The 21,106-nt window shown below is 45.1% G+C and overlaps 1 protein-coding gene across 20 annotated transcripts in view; it reads right to left on the bottom strand.

Annotated features, from left to right (window-relative positions):
- Positions 1–21,106, bottom strand: part of mpp7a (MAGUK p55 scaffold protein 7a) — a 98,271-nt gene that overhangs the window by 6,260 nt on the left and 70,905 nt on the right. For 9 of the 20 annotated variants that reach the window (XM_040167358.2, XM_040167357.2, XM_078096978.1 and 6 more), the window contains 8 exons: positions 19,620–19,640; positions 19,476–19,490; positions 17,669–17,701; positions 10,531–10,701; positions 7,697–7,777; positions 4,903–4,996; positions 2,984–3,092; positions 1,455–1,598 (listed from right to left, as the gene is read on the bottom strand). In XM_040167358.2, the coding sequence (XP_040023292.1) occupies positions 1,455–1,598; positions 2,984–3,092; positions 4,903–4,996; positions 7,697–7,777; positions 10,531–10,701; positions 17,669–17,701; positions 19,476–19,490; positions 19,620–19,640 (668 nt within the window). The remainder of the gene's footprint in view (positions 1–1,454; positions 1,599–2,983; positions 3,093–4,902; positions 4,997–7,696; positions 7,778–10,530; positions 10,702–17,668; positions 17,702–19,475; positions 19,491–19,619; positions 19,641–21,106) is intronic. The other 11 variants (XM_078096984.1, XM_040167362.2, XM_078096989.1 and 8 more) reach the window with 2 other exon arrangements.

Below are 21,106 nucleotides of genomic sequence, written 5' to 3'. Positions count from 1 at the left end.
CCAACCCGCTTATACAACCCGCCAAAGACGGCTCGTATAAGCGGTCATATTTACGCATTTCTTCCGACAAAAGTTCTTCAATCTGATCCGTTCTCTCGTAAACATTCTTCGTTTTAATAATGGCGGTATCGGGCTATGAAAGCGAAAATGAGACTCCGTAAAGGACGTAGTTAGCGGACCAATCGCAGCCTGGTGCTCTGCGGGAGGCTTGCGTCGCTTTGGCTCGAAATACGCAAGGACGCAAGGAGGTGTGAAAAGCGACGCAAGGGACAACGCAGAAGCATAAACTAGGCTTAAGAGATACCTTGGCATAAAGCCTGTGCCATCTTGGCATTAGGATGATGTTAAGTTTAATAAAACACAACAAATAGAACACGAGTTTCCCTGATTTCTTAGAGTATATTATGCTCATGCTGAAACTATGTTTAGGATTGATTTTCATCTCATTTCCGGTTGTTGGTGTGCCGTGAGATTTTTTCTGTGTGCCTTGACACAAAACAGGTTGAAAAACACTGCTCTAGACTGACGAGGAAAGTAAGCAGGAGGTGGCGAATAGAAATTAAACTTCACATGCTACGTTATTTGCATATGTTCCCAATAAAGAAAGACATTTACACCTGCTCTCACACCCCATCACCACGGGCCCCTTTCTTCACTCATTCTGTGGCTACAGATTAATCTCCTTTCTCTGCAAAAGCCTCTTCTCTTCCTCGCCCCCCTCCCCTGCTTTATCATTCTCCCCCCCCATCCCACTTCGTGGTGTCCTGCCAGGACCTCCACAGTGTGTCGCTGACCAAAATCTTGGCCGTGGCGCAGCCTGCGGCGAGCAAGTCACGCGCTCGCCGCAGGCTGCATGGAGCTGGGAAAACCATCATTCACCATCAGCCCCCTCCCTTCCACACCCGGCTGCAGCACCGAGCGGTGGTTAATTGGTTTCATCTGGGTAGGGGCTGTGATGGAGGTGTGTTGGGAATGACTTCACCACACACACACACACACACACACACACACACACACACACACACACACACACACACACACACACACACACACACACACACACACACACACACACACACACACACACACACACACACACAGAGAGAGAGAAGGTCCAGATAGTGTTGCAGATTTCTTCTTGCCGTTGAATTGAGGTTGAACATCATTTGTATTTGCCATTTCAAATGTTTAAAATCCCTTTTCATCCCAGCTCAATGTATATCCTATTATCTGTATCCTGTTATAGCCATCTATTTTACCCACAGCCGTGATTAAACTTTCATTTAACTTAATCTCATCTGATTCAATAGATTCCCTTTGATTGGAGTTATTCAAACCACTTCAAAGCACCAGATGGGTCAGATTTACGTTATCGCATTAAGACAGACAACACGTCACGTTGATGGATGTCAGCCTTGTTGTAAAAGATAAACGTTCCCCTCAGGTCCTCTTACCGTGAATGGCTTGGCAGAGCCCTTATCATCCTTGCCTGATATGATTTTGGCGTTCATTCTGGTCTCCCTCAGTCTTTCGATCGCTGGAGGCTTCACCAACACGACAAAGGGCTTAAACTCTGCCGTCCGCAGGAGCTTTATGGTCTGGAATTAGATATGATGGTCTTTTTAAACATACAGTACATTCAGGCTTTATCTTATTAGATCGGACAGTAATCTAAAAAAAATAAAAGATTGTTTTTATATAGAGAAGAGTTGCATATTTCTTGGTAACACTCTGTAAATACTGTACAGCCAGAAAAAAAACATGTCTAGGCTCTGAATGATGTGTGAACATTCAGAATAAAGATAGGACTAATTAAACTGAGATTTCTAGCTTGATAAAGAAAAAAATAGACAAAATGAACTATTAATCAATTATTTGTGGTAAGTTTTCTGACATGTTATTTTGAAATATGTAAATAAGACAACGCCAAACTTTAAGAGAAATATCCAGATATAAATAGAAAAAACTTCTCAGTTCCATTCCACTAGTCGGAAAGAATTGCCCAAAAACGCAAAGTTGAGCAGAGCATGAAAAACAATCATTTTGCCTGAGGTGTCTCTCCTTAAAAGCCAACCAGCGGTCTCTGCTTGCAAAGCACATGTGGTACATTTCTGTCCACATCTGTCTTCTTGCCTCTCATTCCTGGTGACAGTTGCACAACACGCCACCGCCCATCTGGTTCTCAAGAGGTGGGACAGAGGTCAGAGCTGGTTAGTAGTGGCATCTGGCGGCGTTTGGGCTCTGCCATGCTTTTGGAAATCAGGGTTTCCCACCGTGCTAACAGGTGGGGGTGGGAGTAAGAGAAGGGTATGAATCCTGCAACTGATAGGAGAATGCGCTGGCAGGCCGAAGCAGTGGCAGCACTGAGAGGCATTCATCTCCAGACAGGTCGGCAATGGGAGCAATGGGAGTTTTAACATGCTGGGACACTGGCAGTGATGCGGCCCATGAGGCGTGTCGTCGAGGTAACAACTGTATACCAAAAGCAGAAACAAACGGCACATACACACAAACACCCACATGAGCTTCCACAGGCTCGTTCTTCCAGACGTTAGCGGGGGCGCAGGGGCCGAGTCTCCGCTTTGAGAACCTGCCCAGCTAATCTGTATAATGGTGCGTTTGTGGCCATCATTATCCACTGAGCAAAAACAAACAGGGAGGAGCTGGTGGGGCCAAGGACTGGGGCCACACGGGCCACGGCGCTGGACTAATCGTTGCTCAGGGTGGGGAGGGAGGATTTGCCGGGCCGTGACTAAGCGACAAGCCGGGCCATTTTTTTGAGGGGTTTGAGCGCTGCTACACCCAAGACACATACGCCTACGAGGAAATCTTCAAATAGGGAAAATTAGAGGTAAAAAAGCGGCCAAGGCCTCAGGAAAGCGAGAGGGATTTGTTTCTCAGGCCCAAAATGGCTACACACAAACGCAGGAAAGCGAGGGCTGATGGTCGGCGAGATGGAGAGGACGAGGTTTGCACCACTCACGTGAGGCTGGACGTCCAGCAGGCACACTTTGTTCCTGGAGAGGACGGAGCGGACGGAGTCTATAGCCGTTCCATAGTAGTTTCCTTTGTACTCTCCGTACTCGATGAACCTGCGACGAGAGAGAGGAGAGGGGTTCAAGAAAACACAATCTTTTGGAGCAGGGCGCAGTTATCGCCACATAAATGACCCTTCTGGGAGGGACATCAGAGTGTATTAGACATCATTATTATTAGACATGTATTTTCCTCTTTTTGTATTAGACCTCTTGTCTGCTGACAAGATCTGAAGATCTTCATCCACCCGCAGCGTTTTCATATGCCATGCAACACACCTTTTTGTTCCATACCTAGCAAACACGTTTCCACTAGATACTCTTTTCCCTTTTGACACCAGCCTTCATGAGTAAGACAAAAAGGACAAAAGAACTCCCCAAAAAACACTAGTTTATTTTTAGCTGAAATGAAGGAGTGAAAAAAGGCAGAGTAACAGTGTGGAAAGAATGTGAAGCTAATAGTGCGTCATGCATGCAGGCTGCCTATGACGGCCAGAGGGATCGCCACCGTCCGACTGATGGCATGTAAAGAGAACGTTTATGGTAATTGCCCATGTAAGAAAGTTTTACTCAGCTTTTTTAAAGAAAGGAGGCTCTATAAGAAATTTGGCTTATGGGAAATTCATTAAAGAGCGTACAGTAGCCTGTCAGAGGGGAAGAAGGGACCTTTGCCTATTTGAGGGAATATGCATTCTGCTGCCATTTTGCACAGAACACGGCTTCCCTCGGGAAAAGTCCATCGAGCTGAACGCAAGTTGTTGCGGTCGTCCTCACTGTGGACACTCTTCTGTTCTTCCTTTTTTCTCTATCCCTGCATTGTTTCTGTTGCAGGCATAACTCAAACGAGTTCACCTCGTCTCCTGTGCTGCCTTGTAATTTCGGCATTCCGCCCCACATCACAGCTCCTCCGACTCCACCAAAAAACATTGCATGTCTCCGACCGACACCGCAACACTGACTAAATATACAAGCACCCCACCTTCCCCCTTCTTCCCTCTGCATGCTCTGACACTCTATATCCCCTTGCCACCACAGGCTTCCCCCTTCGTGTCACACTTGTGTGTGTGCGTGCAGAAATGTTTTGCATGTGCACCATTACAGTATGTCAGCTGCAGATCATGTGGGAGCGGCAGAAAGGCATCAATCATTCTCACGGTTAGGACCTGCAGTCCACGTTGTCGGCCGCAAATGTCAAGTGGCTTAGAGAGAGAGAGAGAAAGGGAGTGGGAGCGCCCAATAGAGGAGGAGGAAGCAGAGACAGGAGATGTGGGGACAACTGCCTGGAGATCGGTACCGACACGTTGCTCAACCACATCCCCGCCATCGCCAGCGGAGGCTCGGTCAGAGAGACATGCACCCTCTCCATTCAGACCGAGGGATTCTGCCGTTTCTGTCAGCCTCTCAAATCCCATTTGTGACATGTGAAGACCTGCTCCTTTTCTATGTTATAGAACAGTCTATATTGTTGTAGGGAATGTAAAGAAAAATGAAAACTCGAAGATTCGTGTCCTGCTGAAAATGCGTTGGAATGCTAACGTATAAAAACGTATAAAAAAGATATAAAAAAGCTGAAATAGACACAGCTTTCTCCTAAGCTTCATGGTTAAGGTACAGATAATCATTGAGGCTTTTATTTGAAATGATGGACCTGGGTGAGGGGGGGTTGGGAGACAGATGATTGTCTTTAATTTAATGGGGACAGCTGAGCTTTAGAAATATGAGAATACAACAACCAGCTTCCAGAGACAGATATTCCCATTAGGAACATTTGTGGCCCTATGTCTGAATGGGGGTATCTAAAAGTGTATCTAAATGTTGACTAGTTTGTTGAATCGGTCTTCTGTTATTTTTTTCTAGCTGTGCCTACTTGTTATTGTGGATATCCGTCTCAAAGAGGTGTTTGGAGATGAAGTGGTACTCGACGCCGTCGCTCTCCTGGTTCCTCTTGGCCCGACTGGTGTCTGAGAGAGAGAGAGAGAGAGAGAGAGAGAGAGAGAGAGAGAGAGAGAGAGAGAGAGAGAGAGAGAGAGAGAGAGAGAGAGAGAGAGAGAGAGAGAGAGAGAGAGAGAGAGAGAGATATTTATTTTTCATTGCGTGTCCCATAAACCCATATACAACAAGCCCCTTGTTAACACGGCTGAAACGCAGCACGCTCCGCCGTGCCAACCCTTGTACATATTATTGTGTAACAGCACTATAAAAACACACAACCTGTAGCGCTGCGCCACTAAACTCAGACACTTAAGTGACATTCGGCCGTGGAGGTTTTCACGGCGTCTTATTAAACTTGTCTCTTGTAGCAACAGAAGCCGTGGCGTTAGCCGCTTTGAGGTAATTGAGCTGGAGAGCTCTCATTAACATCAAGTCTCCACATTTACTCGGCCGTTAACCACAAAGCGTCGCTGTAAAAAGCAGGCGGCACGTGGGGAGCGGGCGCCGTGAGCGGGCCGCACCATAGGACTTGCGAGGGGCATCGGGCTTCTTTTGGGTAAGTGCTTCGAAAACATTGGAGGAGAGAGCGTGTGCCCCTTCGAGAAAAAACTATTAAACCTTCTAGCTGCCAGGCCTTTGTCATCAAGTGTCGAGACCGCTCCCCGTTAGCGGACCAGGGCCTTCCCTTTCGGGCCTTTAGAGTGATCTACAGGCTTCCAATGGGGTGATTTATCCAACGTCACTCGCTTGAGAGGGAAAGGCGGCCGTAAATCCAGCTTCGGTCAGTGATCAGTGGCTTTCCGTCGGTATGGCAGAAAAACACGAGGACAGCGGCGAAACTCACTTTGTCATTAGATAACATATATTTAGATTCCAGCGCCGTCATCCACCAATTCCTCATGCTGCGGCACATAGAATAATTATAGTGCAACAAAAGAATATGCATCCGTTAAATCCTAAACAGTGTAAAATACTTGGATTGGGTTCAAGATGCTTAACCTGCCGATCTAATGGTTTACTGCAACGCTCCCTATGCTTCTAAAATGGTTCACATTTGACATTCTCATCGGGGCCGCAAGGCGGTGGTGTCCAAAAGCACCAAAAAAAAGAGAGAGGGGGGGTACGCCTTAATTCAAAAACAAAGGCAAGTGTTAAACGCATCCATGTGCCCGTTGGCAGCAATCAACCATGAGAAGAAAAAAGAAATGAGGGAGACCAGATACTTTCCGACTCTCCTTCCTCTCAATGTGAGCCACACAGAGCGACTTCTATGTGGGTCAGAATCAGGCTGTCTGGGCTCTATTAAACGCAGCATCACAGGTCACATTTGAGAACAATTAACATGCCTCGTTGGGGAAAAAGATGAAGAAAGAAAGGCCCCGCCGATGGGATTTTAATACCAGGGGACAACATTTTTAAAGTGTCAGACTTTGACTTGGAAACATCACTTATGCAACACGGCGTCCAATAAACTCAGCAATTAATGTGTGCACCGCTCGTATTTCCTCAAATCCCCCAGATGGTGGCTATGCAATTACTAATGCCACTGCCCTGCAAAAATGTATAAATCAAAACGATTTATTCATCCCAATGTGCTGGCATCGGGACGCCTCGGAACTGAAAAAAAGAAGAAATTAAATAATAAAACTTTGGAAGGGTTTTTAGAGCCAGTCTACTTGGATGCCGTTCATGACGGCAGGCTGTCTTTAGGTCCTTAAATGGAGAAACAAAGTGAGGAGGAAGAGGAGGAAAGAGACAGCGAGACACAGGAGACAAGAAAGTGATAAATAAGCCCAGAGAGAGAGCGGGTAGCTCAGTGCCAATTCATGAGGCAGCGGAATGGCATGTGCTAGAAAAAAGCGCTTTCCTCGGTCATTCGGAGCTTGTCAGGGCGACTGTGAAAAGCTGACACGGATTACTCACTGCCAGACAGCTCGCCTGTGTGTGTGTGTGTGTGTGTGTGTGTGTGTGTGTGTGTCTCTGACAGCACCATCATCTCTCAAACAGCAGCAGCATTCTCACACTGTGTGAAAAATAAACTGGAACAAGTTAAGCTAAACATCCTTCACCTAAAGTGATTATTTGAGATTTGGTTTCCAGCATGTTTGTGTACAACAAGCTTCCTGGGCACAAATGGACTGATACAAGGAAGAGAAAAGGCGATTCATCCCCATGACAACACAGCTGGAGTGCTGTTGTTTAAAGAGGCTCATTCCTCCATAGAACAGGAGCTGGCCAGCACTACCGCTTTGTCATCCTCATTCCATCTTTGTGAGCTTCTCCATGTTTGAAGTGAGCCTTCTGGAGGTCACATCAGTTACGCTGAGAGCTTGCCTACCGCGGGAAACATTTACGCAACATAGAGATGTTGTTTGGTCGTGGTGGCCCTGTGGTTAAGAAGTGCAATGCCTGTATTCCACTTTGTCCACGTCTTAGTCCTCTCTGTCCTAATGTTGCCTGCCTTTAGCAGGGCTCGCTGTCACAATAAAAGGAACACTTGAAATGAAATATTAAAAAATATCTCTAAACTTATTTCATATATTCTGTATATTATACAGAATGAACAATGTAAAAGATGTACAATACATTCAATTCCTATAACAGAAATGATTCAAATAATTGCGAGTAGTAAGCCGGGACGACAGGACCACTGCAGGAACATCCAGCATCATAGCAGTGACACACATGCACAAACAGGGCTTGATCCAACCAGGGTGGAGGGAACTTACGTGGGACGGTCACACTGAAGTGCTGAGGGTCTGAGATCAACAGTTTCCTCTTGAGTTCATTCAGGCCAACTCCTGGGGGTCCTGCAAAGGCACAGACACATCAGTAATGGGACAGCAGTCACAGAACCCATCAGCACCCTCTCTCATGAGAACACAGACCATCATGGTATATCAATGTGTAGTCTCAAACCCAAGCCAGTATACAGTTACCCTGATGACATCACTTGTTTAACTGAACTGATGGGTGTGTCTCTTCAAATACAAGTAAACAATACTTTACAATAATACACCCGCTCCTGACCCAACACGAAGTATTGCTAGTATTATTATTCCTATGAGAGCTATAGTTACATGTCCAACACTAGCTTGTTTGATATTGCATTGTATTTAATCATTATGCTTTCATGCTGTATGTATTTTCCTCTTTTTCATAACATTCTACTAATCATGACCATTAAAAAGATAATCTTTTATCTTAAAAAGATAATCTTTTTAATGATCAAAATCAATCCAGTCAAAGCCTTTAGGGGAAAGATCATTGTTTTGATGTGAAAAAGCAACAGGACTTCTGGAGTTACAGGTTGTTTTTTAACAAGGTTGTCTCATTGTAGTTTGGAACATTACACTTCCATTACAGGTCCACAAGAGAGGTACACAAGAGAGGTAGACAGCACAGGAACACAGCAGGGTTACACAGCAGAAGTACTTAAGCTTCTTTCCAGTATTATTCAGGACTTTCCAGAGAGAGGGGGAGGCGAGAGAGGTTATTGGAATATTGACAATGGAGTCATGTGTGGAACTTTAACATTCACTAACACAAAAATGATGGCACACTGCACTTGTTTTTGGTGGAAGTTACTGAATTGATAACCACATGTTCCCTTCGTCTCCAAAAGACGTTACGCTGGAGCTACGTCATTCAATTCACACCGACTGGCATAAACGGGCAAGAAATCAGTGTTGGAGCGACGAGTGCGTGGCTCGCCGTTTTCGGTGTTTCACCGCGGCTCCGGCATGTTGAGACGGCGAGAGAGACTGCTCTGGATTCCTCACATGCTTGACGTTCTGGGCAGGGACTACAATCGCCCTCCAAACCCGGTTTGGATATTGGTTTCTCTAGGCAAATATGTTTAGCAGGCCTCTTCCTCAAAATTTACGTCTGGACCCTTCACGCGGTCTGGGTCCCGTTGTGTGACTGCTGTGAGAGTTAAAAACTGTTTCCTCAGCGCGCTCGCACTGTGAATCCAAAAAGGGGGGGGGGGGGAGAGAAAAAACAATACCCAGAACCTCCTCGGAGCGACGGCGCAAAGTATTCTGTGGTTACCGTCGCTCATAAACAAGCACAAGACAAAAATCAATCTTAGCTGGAAAGATGTTTTTCAGTAAGGGGAAAACACATTTCGTGTTTGGTTTGGGGGAATGCGGCAGGTGCCATTTGAAGATGCTTGCAGACCCGATCTTTTTGTAGGTGCTGCAGGTGGTGGCGCGTGATAAAGGAGGCTCCTTTCATGAGGCATATCGCAGCGCCCGTCGTGGCAGGTCTCAAGCCCCCACGCAGGCTGGTTGCTTGAATCCCAATGCGGACATCAGGGCCCAGGGGGAACCAACTGGGGGGCTGCTTCTGCCCGTCTCTGCTCCACTGCTCCCCCTTTCACCCCTTACATCGCCCTACATAAGAAAACCTTAAATGGTGATTGAGGCGTATTGCAGCTGTGCCACTGCCTGCCCAAGTGACCCACCACAGGGTCTTTTAAAAGCGTAATCTGTGCCCTGTGCCACCTCTTTGTGTATTGTTTGTCTTTTACAATGCTCCAACACAACAGCTTACATCATAAATCTGAATGCCACAATAAAAATTTAAAAAGAATTGTCTGAATTGTGTGGGCAGCATTCATTGGGTTCTGTGGACCTGTGCTTCCACATCAATAAAGCACCGCCTTCAGGCATTTGTGTGAAGCTTCAGGAGAGGAGGGGGATATTTGGTATACAAATAATGGGGGTTGTGGTAGAAAAGAGATGACAAATGTACACGGTTGAGGTCGTGTGGAGGGTCGTGTCCCGTCAATAAAGCAGTGTTAGAGACTCCACCACCGCCCCCACTCACTGCTTAGCTTTTCCACATCTTCCACAAGTCCGTAGATAAGCTGGGGGGAGACATGCAAACTCCACAAAGGAGGGCCACCGGATCCAGCAGAGACTCCGGGACCCTCTTGCCCCTACACCGGCGTGCAGACCTTCTCAACAAATCAACTTGCTTTAAAAGATTAAATGAATAGAGAACATGTGCGCTTATGTTGAGAAATAGCGTTTGTCGCCCCTGAACAGAAAGGGGAAAGAACACTTACAGAGTAACCTTTGGAGGGAAAATATTTTAGATAATAAAAATCAAGAGAGTCCAGAGAGAGGAGAAAGGAGAGGGACGCAAGGCAACATTAAGCAGATCTTTCCATGGCCCTCCGCTTCATTACGTCTGAAATTGTCCATGTAGGTTGTCCTCCAAATTGTGGACGTTAATTGAAAATATTTACATTAGTGTGACAGGTGGGAGAGCTTTGGCGTCCGGCTAATTTGCAACACGCTTGATGAAGTCCATGCTGCACGTGAACCAAGGAGCACAACTCTGCAGAGAGCATGCGTGAGAACAAGAAATAAAACCAGCCAGTGGTGCTGATTCCCAGAGTGACCTTATAAAATGTTTAAAAAGTAGCATCACTGGGGTAGAAATTTGAGCGCACCTCTTCCCTTGATCAATGGAAATCCCCCTGGAAATATAAAGGAAAGCAGTGACATGCTGGCTTTTTAGATTCTTTGATGTAGTCCAACCCTCTACTCACCCACTAGGACCGCCAGCCTGTGCTTGGCTCCACTCGGCCTCCGGTATGTGGTGACCTCCTCGTACGTGGGCAAGTCGGCTGTGTCGTATATTTCGCTCTTCTTGCACTCGTACATGGACTTGTTAGTCTTCTTGTCCCTCCTGCTCAGACGGAAGCTCCTCCTGAACCCAGCTGCAGGTGAGAATAAAAAAGGGAGGGAGGAGGCAGAAAAGAGCAGAGTTAATCTCAAATATACCTGACCGACTGTATGGCTCAGCGTTTTATCTCTGCTGTAAGTGAAACACAAAAAGCGAGACAAAGCCGTGTCCCTGGATATCGCACTCAAATCCCTAATTCACATTCTCCCCTGGTGACGTGTAGAGGATCTGAATTTTCTTCTTTTTCTTCATCCACATTTCTCAGAGACTGCAGAGAGGTTTTAAGGCTTTCAATGTTCGCAGATGCTGCATATAAAAATGCTGCCTTAATAAAAATCTTGAAACTCCCGAACGGAAGACATCTAAATAAGCTACTTCTGCGTACTCCCAAGGCCTGTTTGCAGCGTTCTCTTTCATTATTCCAACAATTAAATCGGTAATGACTGAACTTGAAAATACTATAAAGGTGCTATATCAAATGATCAGACCCTGAAACGGCCCTTGATGCCCGCACTTGTAATACTTTCCACAATATCTTCAAAACCACGCTGTGCAGAGAGGGAGAGATCAAGAAAGAGGGAGCGAGAGAGCTATGCATTCTTCTCCGCCTTCTGCCTGTTCATTTCCAAGTGGTCCCATAATAACGGATACCGCTACGGATCACTACTGAGTTACAAATGAAACACACTGTAAGTCATTGGAGCAGACTAATGGAGCTGGCGTATACATATGTACCGCATATAGTGTTACACCGAACATTCAGGGGCAGACTTTGTTCCACTGTGGGCAAGTTGCGGCTTGCATCGTCTGTGCCATTCCTACTGCGGCTCATCCACTCATTCAGCACCCTTACCCCCACCTCGCCGCCCGATCCTACCAGCGTACCCCTGCCCGCGGAGAGTCAGTGTCCCACAGTGGAAAATACACACCGCTCATTTGCATTTCTCCTGTGAAGACATCAAACTTTCTCAACAAGCTGTCTGGTCAGCCATACGTTATAAACTCTCCTGGTTAATTTGGCTTTAGGCAGTACCGTGATAGCTCCTGTCTGCGATCCCATTTGCCTCCGGACCAAGGACAACCTCCTCTACTTTCTGCAGGTGCCGGAAGCTATTCGGTTATAAATCGTCGGCCCTCAGCATAAGGATGGCCCTTAGTAATCTAGTGTCTCATAAACCTCTACAGACAGCTCCGTACAAATAATGGGCGGAGAGTTCTCCCGCCTTCTCCTTAAGCGCTGCCTCACAAATCAAAGCGCCCTATCCCTCGCCAAAACCCTCCCGACCCCCACCCAACAACAGCCTCATCTTTGGCTCAACTCCATTAAACAGAAGGGAATGGGGGTTGATTTGAGTTAAGGAACGAGTCCCAAACAAACGCAGACATGTGATGGAAAGCCTCGGCTGTGTTGGGACACCGGCCCGCTTGCCAAAGGAGGATCCAGAATCATCCAAGCACAAGGCTTAAGCCCGCTCACGCACACTTCTAACGGTGTGCATAAGGCCTGTGATTGGGTAACTTCCAAAACTATAACACACACCATCTTTCACACACACACACACACACACACACACACACACACACACACACACACACACACACACACACACACACACACACACACACACACACACACACACACACACACACACACACACACATTGATTCAAATTCCTTTCATCAAAACAGAAACATGCAATAAGTTGGGGGGGAAGTGACTAAGCACACACACACACAGACAGAGCTTGGAAGTCACCAGCAGTCCTTCAAGCCCATTTTCCAGAGTGATAATATCTAACAGCCACGTAGGAGATTTTCAGTATGTGCGTAAAGAAAGCGCCCCGTCGGTTTCTGCAAACTGCCCACTCCGACAGCATTGTGCTGTGTGGTGCTGCGGACCCACATCTGTGAAAGCCAAATGGCTGCTTAAAAAAATAAAATAAAATAAAAAGACTGCGCCACAAGACAAATGCTCATAAAAAAATAACAGCAGACTCAAAGATGATTTGAGTGGTACATTTGCATTCAGACATCTGAAAGAAGAGAACAGAACCAGCATCAGGTCCTCCAGACATCATGCGTAGGCGATCAGCGAGATGACAGGACAGAAGAAAAGAAGAACAAAAAAAACGACATTTCCCCCTCCAATCAAACTTAATTTAGTGCAGGGAGGCAGAAACAAAACATGCAGTGTAGCATAGAGGAACGGGCTCTAGTGAAACCACCTGTTGCGAGGCCCCGGTGCTGTGAGGGCTGCCGCCAGAGGCCCATGGCCCATGTACAGGAGACTGCGCAGACAGCTCCAGTGCTATCCGGGGTCTCCCGCCAACGGGGGCCCTCTCTCTTCTCTGAACTAATAGAGACGACATCTATGGCATCTACCGCGCGTGGCAGCTGGAGATTAAGTAAGCGTTATGGCGGTGGCTCGGCGCCGCATGCTGCGGTTTGACGCTGTTAAGACTCCTGGGTACCAAATGTGGGAAGCATTACAGACTCCCTCGGCCCCACTACGCATGCCCACCGCCAGCTTGGCTGGAGGGAATGAGGAGGGCTCATGGTGGGCAGGACAAAGATGCTTTCCACATCGTCAGCTGTTATTAGCCCAGCCCTGAGTCAAGGGAATGGGGAGGGTTGCTGCTCGTAATGACATTGTCCAAAAAGGAACAATTTCAAAACACATCAGATCTCAATGTGCAAAAAAAATCATGTTGGATACGGATATAGACAGTTTCATGTCTTAGGAACAAAAGGATGGACATATCTTGATATCTTGATGAAAAGTTTCAGGCGACAAAGGGTTTCATTTTATAAACACCCCCAAAACCAAAGTGAAAAAATAATGTGGCAGGCTCGTCCATTTTGTCAAAATTCAATGTCTCCAACTAAAAATGCTTCTCAATATCTTGTGTGGCCACACATGGTCGTATGCAGGCTTGAAAACCTATCGGCATGCTCCTAATGAGACAACGGATGGCGTCTCTGCCAGATCGGTCTAAGGACATCAGTGAGCTCCTGTCCAAGTCCAAGGAGCAACTTGGCGGCATCTGATGAAACATAATGTCCCAGATGTGTTCTAGCGGGTTTAGGGTCAGGTGATTGTGATGACCATTGGTATCAATTCCTTATCCTACACGTACTGCCTGCATGCTCTTGCCACATGCAGCATTGTGCATCAGGAGGAACCCAGAACCTACTGAACCATGGGTTCAAGGATTTCATCCTGATACCTAATCCCGATACCTGTGTGTCCCTCCATGGATATGCCTCCCCAGACCATCACTGCCCCAGCACCATATCACTCATGCTGAACAATGTTGCAGACAGCATAGCGTTCTCCTTGGGCACACTACAGGATGTCGCGCCCTGAGGCCACCCTCTTGAAGTCTGTTTCTGATTGTTTGGGCAGAGACATTCAAAGCAACGGGCTGCTGAAGGTCATTTTGTAGGGCTTGGGCACTGCTCAACCTGATCCTCCTTGCACAAAGCAGCAGATATTGGTCCTATTGATGGGTTGAAGACCTTGTACAGCCCTGTCCAGCTCTCCCAGAGTAACTGCCTGTCTCCTGGAATCTCCTCCATGTTCTGGAGATTGTGCTGGCAGACCCATCAAATCGCCTTGCAACGACACGCATGGTGATGATGTGCCATCCTTGAAGAGTTGGACTATATGTACTGAGGGAAAAGGGCATGAAAATGTAAAAATAGCAGAGATGACAGGAATGCCGTGACAAGAGGAGAATTCTGAAGAAAGCAAGTGAAAAGAAGGAAGGGGACGTACACAGACAGACAGGCGGGTGTCCTTGAAATGATCCCTACGCACAACTGTTCACAGCCATCTGTGAAAGGGATTTTGGTAATGTTGTAAAGTGGGCTCCATGGCTGATCTCAGAATATTTGATGGTATCAAAGGTCTAACGGTTTCTGGGACAGTGTATACATAAAGTACATGACCCAACACGCGCATTTTAAGGAAGTTTCAATCACCCAGAAGGCAAAAGGTTTGTAGGTCTGTCAGTCGAACTGTACGTGTAGCAGTCCAGGGTGGTGAACCCATTAGAGTGTTATCTGGGGGGGAACACATTTTGGGAGTAGTTTCCACAGCCCCCGCACTAAGCATTTGGAAAGTGGTACCCGACCCAAGTGTTATGGACTTACACGGTGGAACAGCACTCTAGACCTTTGGCTGCAAAATGTCCATTTGTGTCAAATGCTATTTGTTTTTCCCCTCCGTCTTATCCCACAGCTCTTTGGGCTGAGGAATGTCTTGTCTCAAAACGATCCCTGATGCTGTATGTGTTGGCAAAAAAAACTATACACACTTACTTTTGGTTTTACAGGGGTCCTTGAAGCCACGATCAACATGCTAAAAGGTTCCTCTGAGGGTCAAAAATACTGTAATGCCTGCTTTCCTGTTTGCCTCATCAGTCTAATGTTGAGATGGGGAAGATGCTCAAATACAAAGTCACGCTCAAGGATATTCAATGTCCCTTTGTAGGCTCTTTAAACTCCAATAATCGGTTGCTAGAGATTTTTTTCGTACCTAAACTTGAGTATCAGCCAAACACAGTACCGATTCAATACCAATAACGATACCACTACAAAACACTGTAAATCATAAAAACTAATTGAATATAGAGAAGCAATGTGATAGGACATTATTTAATCATCTAATTTGCCCAATTATAACCTAATTGCTGACATTTTTATTTTCACTTTCACCTGCACTATTGGTGCTGCGCTTGAGCCAACGAGAAAAGTTCTCATTTCAGTTCAGGTGCCTGAACCAGCATTTTAGGCTGTATTGGAGGAATTTCCAAAATTGGTATTGGAAAATGGTGCAATTGGTGATTAAAGAACCGTTCCACGTCGATCGTAAATAAGGTGTTGAGACACAGATGGGGGAAAAAATGGACTAACAAATCTAACTATGAACCTGCAGCCTGATGAACTCTTTCCCTATAACTTGGACATAATTGGAATGAGAGGGGCTGATGGATATTCCAGCCCTGGATCTTTCAGCTTTAACTGATTTGGAGCTACTTGCTTGCCCTTCATCCGTCCATCTTTTTTTTGTGCGGGTGACTATTGAGATCATGGTAATGATGCGTCATCGCGCATATGCCTTCTTGTCACAGTGCAAGTGTTTGGACTCGAGCAGAGTGCACCTACAGGTCACTGGAAAAGAAATGTCTTTATAAGTCTTCTACACAAAAAAATATGCCAAACTGCTCTTTAATGATCCGTCCAGTATCTCAAGTCTCAAGACACTGCCTTCTAGAAAGGGCTGATAAGAAGACATCATGGGACGCAGTTTTCCTACTCCTCTGATTTTATTCTCTAGTTCTTGTGGCTCTAAAATCGATCAACATCTGAGAACAAAGGAATCTGCTCGCCCCCCTTCATTGGTGCTCCAGAATCGCTTTTGGCTGAGGACCTTACAGACGTTGCATCACTAAGAGAGGCATGAAGGGAAAAGGAACCAAAAATGAAGGACAACAACGGCCTACCCCCTCCCACCACCTCTTTTATTTCCCAATGAAACCTCAGTAGCATTGCAAAAGCATCTGTAAGTTCTAGGATTTCAAACCTTTAGGGCCGAGCCAACTCAAAATCACACAACCACATCCAACAGGCTGAAAAGCCATGCAGCAAATACTTGCATACACAAGATGTTATTATATCTTACACATTTTTTTCTCTTCTCTTCCTCCTGAGGTTCTGATTTTAGTTAAACCTCGTTCTGGGCTGCTGGAGTTAAAAAAATGCTGCTAACTAGCTAGAGCGCTGGGTGTTGTTTGGGTACCGAAGAGGAATAAGAGGTGCTGAGGTCATTGACCTCGTGGAAGAGGCAAGACAGAGAGGAGAGGGAAAAAAAGACTGTTTTTTGGCATGGCTCGGCTATGGGAAGTGACCCTGCTCAAACTCACAATGTTATAAACGTATTTATAAACTTGCGCATGCACTGGACATCATGTTAAATCTGGAGTCTGAACAGTGTAGTGTGCAACTTAAATCTCTTAATATAGACCAAAGGGGACACAGAGAGGGAGACGCAGAGAGATATAGAGACAAAAAAGACCAAAGAAATAAGGCCGATGGGCAGACATACGATTTGTGTACGGGCCAACTAGGACGGCCTGTGGTCCCCCAGAGGGACGATACCTTATGATTTGTCGCGAAAGCGACAGTGGTAATAAAATCAGGATTTCTGTACAAGACACAGAATTGGAAGCAGCTGCAAAACCAAATCGGCCCTCAGTAATTGTCATTAACCAGAACCACATCAACGATGCCGGTGCAGAGCGTGCACAAACGAGGCGTCCTTTCAAGCCAAACCCATCCAGAGCCACTCTCAAAGATGGCGGAACAGGATAACTACTATATTCTGCAAATCCCCGACGCGATTTGCCAGTGGCTTTCAGCAAGAGGGCAAAAATAGAGCACATCATTGGCTCCGGAACCACTACAGAACCACTTACTTGGGCTTTTACATGGGAGTCCAGGTTGATTGAGTGAGAGGGAACACACCAAGTAGATTTACAGAAGCAGGTTTGTCAGGGTCATAATGTAATTGTTACGTGGCACACGCTATGGAGCCTGTATGAGGAATGATGGGCTAAAAAACACCTCTGGCTAAATCCTTGTTTATTTGAACAACCACTGCACTACTGTCTTAATTTAATATCAATAACATTACACTACTGTCTTAATTAAATTTTCTAATTTAATACATATTCCACCCCACTGTACATACTCCTATCTCACTTCCACTTTAATTGAATATGTTCTGCTCTGCTATTTTATTTTACTGTACATATATTATGCATTTTTCATTTTATTTACTGTACTGCTGCTATTGCACAGACATTTTCCCTTTGGGATTAATAAAGTATATATCTATTATCTATATTTCTATTTTATGTCATTCAAACACAGTTCTGGTGAGAGGGACGTCAAGAGGGAAGATGACAAAAGGAGGAGTAGGAGGCAGTGTCTCTCACCTAGCTGGAACCCGCTACTATAGTCAGCGTCCTCTGGTGACGAGAAGGGAAAGAAAGGAGAAGCCAGAATAGAGGCACAACATCATGTTAAAGAGAATAGTCATGAGTGCAACAGGCACCCACCTCTCCAACCACAAATACATACACAAGAGAAAAAACACACAGAAAGGTCATTGAGACTTCTGACTAGACGTTTGTGTTATTGATGTGGGCGGAGCTTCTGAGTGACAGCCAGAGATGTAGTGGTAAAAAAGGAAAGTTTAAATATGACCTCAAGTCAGGGGAGGCAAGTGAGAGAAAAAAGACATTCTGTTGATCTTCTCAAGTCTGATCGGAGTGGTTTTCTCTTCTGTTTATAATTAAAAATGAATTTGTAAAACAGGTGGAGAAAAGTTTTGCCAGGTGAAATAGAAAAGGTTTGGCCAGGATAATTTTCAGTGAAGTCTTGTTATTGTTGTACTAATTTGAAACAAAATAAGTTAAAACACAATTCTTATGAATACTAACTGAACTAACTAAAACTAAGAACATAATTTTTTTCAAAACCAGCAAATTTCAAAGACGGGTTTGATGTGAGTTTGTAGAAAGATGGCAAATTCATTGATTTAAATTACGTCTCGGCAAAACTTTTTCACCCCAGGTTAATTCAAATACAAAATGGAAAATTGTGTAAATCAAAATTATTTTTCTCACTTGCCTCTCAGGGCTTCCGTACAATCTTAAACATCAACATTTAAAATCAACGCAGTCTCACAGCAAAACATGTAATAGCGATGTTGTGGAACGTGGTATTCTTACGCTTTTGGAGAGAAAGCGTGACAATACAACGTTTTGTTTGCAACTAGGTCACGTGACTATCAAGTTTCCCTCAGCTAAAAAAAGAAAATGGCGGACTGTCGGTCCATTATCTATATACATCTATTATAAATATTTTAAGAAAGCATCAGCATTTGTATGCATTTCGATGGCATTTCTAGCGAGAAGTATGGGTTATATTTTCATCTTCTATCAGAGAATGTAGAACACCTTCCGTTTATTAGTTTCTAGTGACGTAGTTGCAAGGCAATGTAAATGAATGGGCCAAAATAAAACGTAGTATTGTCACGCTTTCTCCCCAAAAGCGTGAGAATACCACGCTCCACAACGTAGCTATTAGACGTTTTGCTGTGTGACTGGGTTGTTTAAAATATATGTTTTTCCTTGTTCTTCCTCACAAAGATAATACAATAAACTTCATTTACCAAAGCTTGTGGTAAACCCTATTAATTTAAAATAAAAAGTAGCATAAGGTTTACAATCCACAGTGACCATTGCTTTGGATGTTTTCTTTTTGAAGTTTATGAATCTGTACACTCCATACGCACAAAGTGACTGGAGGTAAAAATTAGTTAGCTGGTAAAAGTTAGTCTTTGCACAATGCAAGAGCGAGTGTTTGAAGGGAGAAACGGACAGGGGCATCTGCTGCTCTGCTGCGTTCACACTAAAAGGGCTTTACGAAAAGGCAAATTATTTGCTTCGCTCTATTTGCTTTTTCTCTTCCTCTGCATCTGTAGATGGACTTTGCATGACGAATGATTCGCTTCACTTTTGATGTGTACGCAGGATACGAGCAATTAGCTTTCATATGAGGCTACAGGCCAAATAGATAGTGTTTCCCTGAACACTGAGATACAACAAGGATGCAGAGCAGAGGTGAGAGGGTAGACATTTGGTTACGGACAGAAATGATGAAGGTGAATGAATTACAAATGGCTTCTATCAGGTAGTAATGTCCTCTCGAATGAGAGGGACCTCAGACAAACCATACCTTCCATCTCCTTGACTGTGTACGAGCGATAGAAGCAAGGAATGGAAATGAGTCACAGTTGTTACAGCAATTGTTGGGTTACAAAAAGTACGTTGGGGGACGGTGTGAGAGAATAAAGAGGAAGAAGAAGAAGAGGACACCTACCAAAGTCTATAGCCACATCATCTTAGAAAAGCAAAAAAGACAAATGACAAAAAGAGTTAGCATCCTGATATCTCAACTGAAATACTGGAATTTGAGCCGCACAAGTAAGCTAGTTTGTGTTTCTCCATCAGTAACTCAACTAGTAAATAAATTCATATTGAATTATTGTCCTCATATCAAACTGAAATAGCTTGTAATTGTACTTCATCTATCATAAAATACTAACTCAAGGTCCACTTACTAGCTCTTCCAAAGTGTCCATCAGTGGGTCAAGTATGCTCAGCTGTCTTTACATTGACAAAGCATGTAACTTAGGTGGGAGGTCCTGACCCCGATCCCAAGTTTTATACAGCTTAGGTGATGACAACCCCAAGTACCACTGATGAAGACCATGGGATGCAGCTGAAAGCTAAAAAGAGCTTTACATCAAACTAGAGACCTTTAAACATTGGGGACGTGAAGTGTAAACAACGCGGAAATGCGAAATAATCTAATGCTATATATTGGCCCAAATACCGAGATAGGTTGGACGCGCAGCAGCCGCACTCAGTCTGTCTGAAGTGAATCGTTGTATAGCCTGAGTTCTACCTCTTTCAGCATTAAATAACTTTCTTAGCATTAAATAACTCTTTATCCACGTAGTATTCACAATCCAGTCAAGAGCAATGTCAATATGTAAAAAAACCGCCCCTGGTGTGTAAAGGCCTCGAGATGGAACTAGAGTCTAGACTAAATAACATTTCCACAGTTTACTATCTAGAAGACATTTACATCCCTGGTTACCTAGTGAGACACAGTCTGTGGTGTATGTCTGTAGCGGAGCCGCTGTGACTACACGGAGAGAAACAAAAAGCTTTCAGGTAGCATTTGCGATCACTCCACAGGTTTAAGAGTGCCATGCAAAAAGCTACAAGATGGCTTTTGGATATGGTGGGCGATGCAGGATCAGTGTGTGTGTGTGTGTGTGTGTGTGTGTGTGTGTGTGTGTGTGTGTGTGTGCGTGCGTGCGTGCGTGCATGTGTACTAGTTTAGGATGGCAGGCAACATTTGTAGGCGCTTATGAATGCTTCCTCCCCTTTCACATGTTTAAGAGTGCCATGCAAAAAGCTACAAGATGGCTTTTGGATATGGTGGGCGATGCAGGATCAGTGTGTGTGTGTGTGTGTGTGTGTGTGTGTGTGTGTGTGTGTGTGTGTGTGTGTGTGTGTGTGTGTGTGTGTGTGTGTGCGTGCGTGCGCGTGCGTGCATGTGTACTAGTTTAGGATGGCAGGCAACATTTGTAGGCGCTTATGAATGCTTCCTCCCCTTTCACATGTTCTCAGTTTGGCCAAAGAAGGTTAAACCAAAAAAAACGTACGTAACACCAGCGACCACAGCGCATTCAGCACATTCAGTCTCAGGGAGCCGCTACGTCAGAGATGTAATCAACAGCCCAAACAGCAGTCAGGAGCGATCATGGCGGAGGTCGCTCCACGCTACACAACATC

Source organism: Gasterosteus aculeatus, chromosome 21, assembly GCF_964276395.1.
Source record: "Gasterosteus aculeatus chromosome 21, fGasAcu3.hap1.1, whole genome shotgun sequence".
Taxonomy (NCBI): domain Eukaryota; kingdom Metazoa; phylum Chordata; class Actinopteri; order Perciformes; family Gasterosteidae; genus Gasterosteus; species Gasterosteus aculeatus.
The sequence above is the reverse complement of the archived record's forward strand: the minus strand, read 5'-3'. Positions and strand labels throughout refer to the sequence as shown.